General features: G+C 46.3%; 2 protein-coding genes across 2 annotated transcripts; one reads left to right on the forward strand and one right to left on the reverse strand.

The window, feature by feature from the left end:
- Positions 1-460: 460 nt before the first annotated feature.
- Positions 461-4,204, reverse strand: H6S33_007598 (uncharacterized protein; the record flags this gene model as incomplete). The annotated part of the gene is made up of 2 exons (XM_044839038.1): positions 461-2,846; positions 2,913-4,204. 2 exons carry the CDS (start codon positions 4,202-4,204, stop codon positions 461-463), a joined length of 3,678 nt encoding a protein of 1,225 aa, XP_044688471.1.
- Positions 4,205-5,035: 831 nt separating this feature from the next.
- H6S33_007599 (uncharacterized protein) lies at positions 5,036-6,559 on the forward strand (the record flags this gene model as incomplete). The annotated part of the gene is made up of 3 exons (XM_044839049.1): positions 5,036-5,203; positions 5,275-5,964; positions 6,035-6,559. 3 exons carry the CDS (start codon positions 5,036-5,038, stop codon positions 6,557-6,559), a joined length of 1,383 nt encoding a protein of 460 aa, XP_044688472.1.
- Positions 6,560-10,030: the final 3,471 nt, after the last annotated feature.

Raw genomic sequence — 10,030 nt, forward strand, 5'->3', positions numbered from 1 at the left:
TATAAACCTTATTTGCCGAAAAAGTCTTATTTGATAAAAAGGCTTATCTGGTATAAAGGCTTAAATTATTTGACAACAATTAAACTAAATTAATGTGTATAGAGACCTAAAGATGTATATAATCCTTTTTTCGGCAACCGATTACAAAATATTAGGCCTTATATGGAGAAAAGGCTAACGACACAATTTTGTCAAAAAACGCTCAAACATGCCTTATTTTGGCGACAAGCCTACTACAAGCCTTTTTCGACGGTAATGTAGATTGACTATTCCTTATTTATTACATTGCTTAATAGCGGTATGCATAGCTAGAAACCCTCCTCAAACAGCGTGGAAACCTGAGCTAAAGAATTAAGATCCTCCCGCAAACAAGGTATTTGCTAGCGTACATACTAAGGCTGATCAAGGTAGGCATAGACAAGAAAACCATTCTCAATGAGGTTGCGCAGTAACACATCGTTCAAGAACCAGTCGGAGTGCAACTGTCGTTCCATTGTTCACACTCACGGAAGGGTTCAAGCAAGGCTATATTCTCATCGATCTCCTTTGTGTAAATCCTCTCGGCCCGAGGTCCAGCAGATTGAACAACCTCCGGGATACCCATAGCCGCGCGTCGCTGGGAAAGCTCATACACAGATACTGACTCCCCATCGCTCGTCCGCAGTGTTGCATCTATCCCATCCAGCGCTAGAAGCCTTCGCACGGCTATGGAGTTGGCGTGTGCGGCAGCATAGTGAAGGGCCGTCCATCCGTGATGGTCCTGTGCGTTCAGGTTTTCGGGGGAGTCAAATTTATTCAGGATATAGTCGAGAATGTTTGACATGATGGTTCGATCGTAGAATGGGCTTGTGAGAGGCGTAAATGCAATGACATGTAACACCGTCCATCTCAGGCTTGGAACTGCCATGAATCCTGCGGGCCTCCGGCCAAGAGCAAACTCATGGTCTATTAAGAAGCTCATTAGCGCGATGGAATTGTATGCACAGGCTCGTACGAGCAATCCCACAGTGGTCCAGCCTCCTTCCCCTTTCGTGGTGAGCTCGTCTACATCTGCTCCCGCGGCCAGTATCATTGATGCCTCCTGAAGCTTACCAGCCGCCAGTGCATGTGTGATCGTATCAGGATATCGTCCATCATCTTGCTTACCGACCTCGCGCTCAAGGAGACACTTCAGCATCTCCTTTGTTGAGTCTGGGCATGTGCAACAATAAGAGAGAGTCGAAGCGACTGGCTTTTTTATTGGCCCGAAATGCGGGTTTCCGCCATACTTAATGAGTACGTTGAATATCTCATTTATTCCCCTTCTTACTGCAATATGGATCGGTGTTAGCCCGTCAAAGTAGGTGTTTATATCCAGAGAATTGGTCCGTAGCACTAGATGCTCGAGAGTGCTCGCTGTACCGCGTTCCGTGGCGAAGAAAACAACAGGCATACCGCCATTTATTCTCACCGGAGCCTTGAGGTGGTGAAGTCTATCGAGTAGAAGGTCGATGGTATCCACCATCATCTTTCTCCTGAGGGGTCCGTGGATGTATTGCTTCTGGAATTCTGGAAATCCATCGATAGCCAAATGCAGTAAGCGCCCATTTGTCCATTCCTTCCATTCCTTAGACCAAGGAAAGGCGTCCCAGAACATTTTGAGCACCTCGCAACTATGTGAGGCCGCCGCTGTATGTAGAGGAGAACCGTTGTTTACTCCGGTCATTCGGGAGTCTCGGCCATACTCGGAGAGAGCTTTGAGTTGTGGCATGCCTTGACAGGGATCTGCCCCATACTTCAACAGGATCTCGACAAGTGGAAGGTTTCCCCTCATAATAGCAGTGTTCAGTGGAGCACCAATCAAATAAATCATAATAGACAGGTACTCATTAGGGAAACTGCGTTTGATACAAATGGTATTCACCAGCTCTGACCCACCTCTCTCCATAATCAACTCTGCAATCTCGCTCATCTCACTTGCGCTCTCAAACTCGCCAAGAAAGTGTAGTATAGTCTCTCCGTGCTCCGTTCTCGCTCTGACGTTTGCTCCGGCACAAATCAGAAGCTTCGCAATCTTGTAGGAACCTAGCCTGCATGCCGATAGCAGTGGTGTGAAGCCGAGCCCATCTACGTTCTCGAGTTCTTGAAAGTCCTCTGACTGTAGCATCAGAGAAACAGCCTCGGGAAAGCCAGAGCAAACCGCATAATGTAACGGACTGTGATCCAATGCCAAAGCGTTTCCTTCTAGATAATAATTTTCAATATCTGCCATTTGGCCAGCGGCTGCCTCGTCAAGCTCCTTCAGATCAAAGAGTTCATCGGGGTACGCAGTTTCCTTGATGCCGTACATGAGCTTCCTATACGCAATACTGCGGAGCCGGCTGTATGAGAATCCTTCTGGCATTGGGAAGTATCGCATTAGCTGCCGAAATGCCTCATAGCTGTTGGTATTCTTCACAGTTGCCATAAGCCCCATGAACACTTGCTGTTCATAGTCTTTGCAGATCCCGTGAGACGCAGACAGAAAGCACCCTGGCTCTTCCCACTCGAAGAACATCGGCTGAAAAATTGATATCTGTGGGGCCATCAATGTGCTTTCATCGATGAGGCGCTTTGCTTCGATGAAGTCTTGATTTGTAGTCCATCCCATCATTAAGCTGAATGCTTTGGAAACAGTTGTCTGGCATCTCTCGTTCGGATTAAGAGTGTTGTCGAGATATATCTCCGTGAATTCCCTTTTATATGAAAGAGGGAAGTCTTTCGTTAAACGAAGAATACGTTCGAAAGAGACATTGTCGTGAACCTTTGGGAGGTCAATTTCCGGATGCAGCTTGGTCCAAGTTGGGTGTGACTCATAAGGGCCGTCGCTACGCCCATTATACCTTGGTGTCAGTTGATGTTTACTAGATGTTCAAAGAATAGCTCTTACTCACCTGCTCAACCATATATCCCAGACTTGGATGATATCCTGCATCTGGGCCCGCCGATCTACACTGGGCTCCAACGCAAACCGAAAAATAGACTGTGCTAATATTTGAATTGCGTGACTATTGCCTTTGAAATAACTTGAGGCATTCAAGCTTAAGGTCCAATCCTTCAGCCTTTCGACTTGCTCCCTCAAGTCTGGGTCAGTTCCATCATAATCGAACAATTGCCCAATATCCCTTTTCGAAAGAATCCGCCAAGCAAGTAACCCATAGGAGAACACGTCAGTCTTCTCTAATTGACTCCAGGTACGAGGTGCATCCCATTCTGGATCGTTCCATGGCCATGTCCGCCCTGGCAGAGTGTATTTTTCTTCGTTTGCCGAATATCCCACGCTGAAACCAAAGTCCGCTAGCTTCGCTCTCAGCTGCAGGCCAAGTGTCTTTGTGAGATTGATGCCACTCTCGTTATCCTCAAAGATCAAGACATTGTCAGGCTTTAAGTCTCCATGAACGATTTTGTTTTTGTGAAGGACTGCCAGTCCCTCAGCGATATCCCGACATAAGTTGGCTCTCGCGTCGAATGTCATTGAGGCGTATGAATCTGTTTGCAGGAAGTCTGCCAGAGTCCCGTGTTTCGCATATTCGAGCAGTATCACAGGTACTCGATTAGGTGGTAGAAATTCTTTTTGCCCAGGCTCAATCTCAGGGAGTTCACATTGCCAGCTAATTCCTAAGAAGTCGACAACATTCTTATGGAGGTAAATAGCCGGATGAGTTAAAACTCGAATTTCAAGAAACACTGCCTCCAACCTCTCTTCAACTTTTCCTTGCTTGGGGTTCCCAAAACTATCAAACTCTATCATAGGTCTCTTACACGCGACAGAAGCATCCCGGCGCGTGCCGGGAGCGCTAACCGCTGGTTGAACGAAGAGTGTCCTTGGCCAGGATTCCTTCAGTCCAATTGTCGCGGGGAGAGAAAGTCGTGATACATAGAATGTTCTCCCTCTCCCAAGGTACTCGGCAATTTCACCGTTGGCCATAAAAAGCTCAAATGGTGGGCTCGGATCGAATCCAAAGGAGCTTTGCAGTACCCCAAGAGCGTTACCAATAAATTTGTGGAGATCCAGGAATCTGAGTCTTCGCTGTACTGCAGAGGTAGACGGTTTGGGCGGACCAAAGTATTCCCCGCTGACGCTTGGGGCGCTGGGGATTGCTGTCTTTGTGCTACTCGTGGTTTCGATAACGCCATGCTTAGGCCGTTGATAAGGGGTACTTTGTGATGAAGAATAGGATGTCATTGTTTCTGTACTTTGGATGCCTCCTTGTCTTTGTGATTCTGCGAAGGTTAGGTTGACTATTCAGGCACCAGAATTGTATGGAGTAAGACAGGGAGACTTTACGCAAATGCTTATGAGATTAATCGTGGACGGACCGTTTATTTTGACACGGTGCAAGGGGCTTCAATGGCTTGAGTGAACATGTTGAAGATACAAATATCAAAGACACTTGCGGCGTTTATTGAGTGCTGGACTGCAAGGCCTATATTTATCCTTACTCCCCTCTACGGGAATAATCCTTTAACCGTGGTATGGGACATGGCAGTGCAAAGTACCGGGTCGGTGCGCCGGCATACACGAATCGCGTGCGTTATTTCTGACACGCGTATATTGTAGACCTGGTTTCTGCCTTGCGGGAGTGGGGGTGAAGGATTCAGCTTTTGTTGGAATATGATATGCGATACATCATCAATTGGTTGAGAGGTGCTGGGTTGAAGATCGCCTATAATGTCGATCGCTGCAGTACCTAGTTGGGCTTTAATAGTACTATACATGTTTCACTCTTCACAATCTGGTCTTTTTAGCTTCGGTGCATACAGGATGATATCATATATCACTTTTTGAATACCGTGCTTACGAACAAGCCCCCCTAAATTATAATGCATGCATGCATGCATTAAGGTCTGTAATGTTTCAATTTAGTGTCAACGACTCTCAAAGATATGTCCATCCTTTAAAATCCTGTTGGATCAACCCAATATGCCATATGAGGAGATTTCCCTTTAGCCTTCATATAAGGCATCCATGCCTGCGGAACACTGTATACCCACGAATTATGTATCCCTAACAAACATGAAAATCGAAGGCTTTCCAACGGTATACCGCCATATTTCAGAAGGTAACCCCAGCGAGGACTGCACTATCTTTCTTGGACTCGTTATTCTTGGAGTTCTCGATGTCAGGATTCTAAAGGAGAAGGCTCCTGAGCTTGTTGCCAAGTGGCCAGTCCTCAGCGGACAAGTAATAAAAACTGTACCACACCTACGAAGAAATAGTATCTCGCAAGAATTAGAAGCTGATAGCACCTGCAGACGTCGCCTTACTCTTTCACCACCGGCACAACGATCGACTTCGAATCCCGGCACATTCCGTCGCAGCTCAATGATATTCTCACAATCGACATTTCTCCATCTCCTACCGCAACTAGGGAGGCTTCCTACAGATCTTATAAGCACAATTCTGCCTCTAACGATGACCTGTTTCACTTTAACTCTGCATTCACCTCGCTACCCAGCAATATTTTCATTATACGTGTTACGACCCTTAATAATGCAACATTACTAGGTTTTCAAACACCTCATGCACTCTGTGATGCTCAAGCACTATATGAGGTTGTCAAATCCTATCGGGACCGGGTCTCTGGACTCGATATACCAAAAATTGTACTTTGCCCGGCCGTAGAGGTTCTTTTATCAACGCTCATTGAGGTACCGCCTGACCACCAATCGGAGAGCGCCTTTTTCAATGCTCCACTCGTGTTCAATCCTTTCACTGTATTGTCAAAACAACAGGTCGATGTCAGGTGGTATGACGAACAGTTTGAGCTAGCCTCACGTGAAAGGGGGAAAGAACTATACGTCCACCTCAGTGCAGATCTGGTAGAAGGCTGGCTGGATGACTGTCAGAGAGAGATAGTGGAAGCTGCGTCATTGGGAATGCTGGAAGAAGCTGGAGGGATCAAGTTAACAAAGAACGATGTTCTGACGGCATGGTTCCTAAAGGTGAGACTTCTTGCGAATATTCTTTACCTCTCGTATAAAGCCCACATCCAAGTACTAATGACTCATTTAGGAGAACTACGCCAATTCCGAGTCAAAGGAGATCGACCTTAACTACAGCTTCAACTACCGGAGTATTTTACCCCCTCCTTCTACTAGAACGACATACCTGCACAATAGCTATTACGACATGCTTATCAGTTTCCTCGATATTCAAAACATGCCGCTTTCACGGATTTCCCTGGTGATCCGTCTTGCTGTCCTGCAGAATACCCAACTAAGCGTTTCTAGAAACGTTCTAAGATTCTGGGAGGATGCAAAGGGTGGTGTCACTTTGGGACCCCGAGGATGCAAGATCAGGGACTTGGTGTATGCCACGTCGTGGACAAGGTTTAACTTGATTGGGATGGACTGGAGTAGTGCTTTGGCGGGGGCCGGAGAAGGAAAGGTGGTATGGGCTTCCCCGTCCGTGCCGATGGGAGAGCATGCGTCGATAAACTACAAGCCATTCCCGATCACCTTGAAAGATGGAGCGGGAGGTTACTGGGTTAGGGCGTGGACCTTTGAAGATGGACACAAGGAGAATCAAAATCGGTGAAACATCGGAGTAATTCTGTAATAGACGTTCTGCAGCACTACAGTTGATTATCTAGAAATTCTGATAGATTCTATCTCATACTCCACCTTCTGTAACATGGTAAGATGTGTGCAATTAATGAATTAAACAAAAAAGAAAATTTGAGAAATAACACGGTAAACTGTGACAACATTATCCGAGTGAGAATAGATGATCCCGTGATATTGTCCAGCTCTAGCCCTTATTGCTATACTCGCCCTCTAGTACATCTGCAAAGAGCAATTGCCTTCCTAGCTATAGCGGTAACAATACATGGCCCAATGTCACTCTAAGAAAGCGATCGGTTGCGGAAATATAGATCATCACTTACGTCCGCTTCCTTGATTTATATATGAGCGCGGGTCTAAGGAAACTGGGCTTATGCAGACCCTGCAACTGGTGATGAGTTATGTATTCGGGTGTACCACGGTAAATTAGCTTGGGTTGGGTTAGGTAAGCCCAAAGTGGTGAGTGGGTTGGGTTTGGTACAAGCAAATATTTACCTAGGTAACCCATGATCACATATAAATGGAGCATAACCCTAACCCACCGCGCAAAAGCCCTCCTCGCCCCCCACGTGGGGAATATCATCCGCCTTTCCGCGGCGCTTTCTGACTCACCGCCCTGACACATAACCGTATTGATGTCAGTCGCGGACTACATAAATAGTGTCTATCCAACCCATTACTGTATTGACCACTTTGAAGTCCAACAAGCTGATACTACCCATATCAAACTTCCGACAACGTACACCTTGTTAAGACGTAAGCCCCATTCATTATCACATAGCTCGGGTCTCAGCACAAGGAAGTCCAGCTTCAAAACCGTGAAGCATAAGCTAGCTTGGGTGGGAATATGTACCGGGAAGATTCAGGGTCATTTCGTCCATTTCTGTCCTTTCTTCTAATGTATACTCAACAGGATGGTGGAGCTTGCATAGTTTCGAGAGTCAGTCGGAATTATCACTTGGAATATATGATTATCAGCACATGTTTCCAATACTATAGAGTGATTAACTATGGGTAGCAGCTGGGTATGCCCACAGATGTTTTAGGCTTTGGTAATTCATAACTATGATAGTATGCGATTATTCTGTCCGAAATTATCCAGGCTGTTTAATGGGCGGCCACATATACGGGCCGGACCGGTCCAAGTATACGGGCGGTGGGCCGGGCTTGGAGTTTTCTCTGCTGGGCTGGGCCGGTCCGGATGGGTTTTGGGACTGGTCAAGGGGAATAATATATGGGCTAGTTTATGACTGGATTTCTCCACTCATTATGAGGTAAATCCTCAATGCAACAATCTTATAATACCTTTTTTCCTCTTTCGACTTCGATGAATATCATTGGGGGGGGCCCATATATTTATATTTCCGTGACCGGTCCTCATGGTATATGGGCCAGTCGGTCCGGGCCCAACCTTTGGTGGGCTGGGCCGGGCCGGGCCGAGGTCAAATATAGACCGGTCCAGCCCATTAAAAGCCTGGAATTATCACAGTGTTGCTATATTTCCCTGCGCCACTATGGTACTACAAGATTCATGCTCAGATTACATGACTATTAGCACACCTGGGGTTGATATTGCTGCCTGATATGTGTCGGTAGTCACCATATGCATATGGGATGTTAGTGGGGGTCAGTAATCTTTCTGTAGGCATCTGGGGGTGGTTGATCGGTAGGAAAATGTTCGTCGTTGTGTCGTGGCCGGCATCTTAGCGGTGAGGTGAGTGCAACTAGGACCTTACAGCCAATTTTGGTGTGGGTTGCGATAGCATCAGTGGTGGTTATTATTTTCTCGCGATCGTGAATGTTGAAGTCAAGGTTGGGTAGTCCAACCCGTGTGCTTACAAGTACATATCACTTTTGTAAGGCATTTCGAGTATAAAATGACCTCGATATATCTTTCTGAATGATCATCAAAAGCAGACGCAGCAATGGGTCAACCCGGGTTGTATTAAACCATCGCCCTATAGCCTAGTCCAACCCATAATACTCGATCGAGTGACCAATCACAATCAAATTGATACAGAATATACCTTCAACTAACCAATAGAGAGGGCCGTTTAGGCAAGTGGGTAGGGTTCTAATGCCTCTTATTGTCCAAAATCATCATCTTTAGTTTTCCCATCTATCTGTCATGATGACTTATCGCCTTAATAGGGAAACGTTTGAATTTTTTGCATATACACCCATTATAACCCAAGATAATTTACCCCCAAAAACCCATCACCCATCGCGGGGTCTAAACGCCAAATATAATTTCTTATATGACAAGAGGAGCAGTTATATAGGTTCCAGTGAAGTGGCAGGGTTAGCTATGCGAGTGAGATTCTATGATCCCGAGCTCGGGGCACTCGCGCGGTAGCGGCAGTAATGGCGGCGGCTGTGGCTACGATTTAGCCGAGGAGCGAGTGATACTCTGTGAATAATCATACTTCAATAGGAAAAATAGCTGTACTTGTGGTCGCTGTCGTGCTACTGGCGATGGTGATAGCTGAGGTGCGTTTGAGACTTCATCCCTCGGCCATAGGGAGGTAGAAGTGACGTCCGCGTGTTTACTGTATGGGAGTTCTAGTTGTAGTTGTGGTAGGTCGAGCGCGATCGACTGCTCTTTCTAATTCATATATAATACGCCTTTTGAAAATAGCCCGAGTGTGGTCGCCGGGGGATAATGACGTACGTCCTAGTGATCCGGTGGTGATGGCTGGCATTGTTGCTGTTGGTGATTAACTCGGTGGTCATATGAGTCAGTCAGCAGAGCCAAGTACAGCGACAGGTAACAAGTGATGGAACGCCCTGAGATATAGTTATACCTGCAAACACCGTATGTTGGTGGCGTTTTACCCAAAATAGGTATCACTGTGTCTTAGCCGTTCCATCACTTATTACCTGCCGCTGTACACCATTAATTGAGCACCGGATCCTTAGACCATGGAAGAAAGTATAGTCCAAGACGCAAGACAAGACAAGATTGACAGTTGTTTCTTCTCATATACTGTTGGTACTGGTGGTTAAGGATAGGTCTGAGTAACCTTGCTCTACTCTCGAGATGCTTGTCCTTCCAACATCTCGCTATTGTCAAGTCTTGCATGTAGCCGAGTCTCGAGTCAATACGCAGCCCGAGACATCTTGTCTTGTGGCCATGGCCGTCGCTACTCAGCCAAGACTCGATCGAGCTTATCGCTTAATAACCTTCGGGGGGGATCTTCGTCTCAATGCATTTCTCACTGTAGATACGAGTTACATGTACGGATCGACGGAGCCGGGTATCAAAAAGAAATACAGTCAAGTCATGTGAGCAATAGAGAATGTAGCGGTGGAGAAGTCACATAAATACGCAATAATAATAAAGCCACGGTTTCAGACTTACAGCCAATATATCCATAACTACGAGAGGAAGTTGATTTCTAGCTATCACGCTCGAAAAGAACATCTTTTCCGCATCTTACAACCT

Source organism: Morchella sextelata, assembly GCF_020137385.1.
Source record: "Morchella sextelata strain SCLS chromosome Unknown scls_24, whole genome shotgun sequence".
Classification (NCBI taxonomy): Eukaryota; Fungi; Ascomycota; class Pezizomycetes; order Pezizales; family Morchellaceae; genus Morchella; species Morchella sextelata.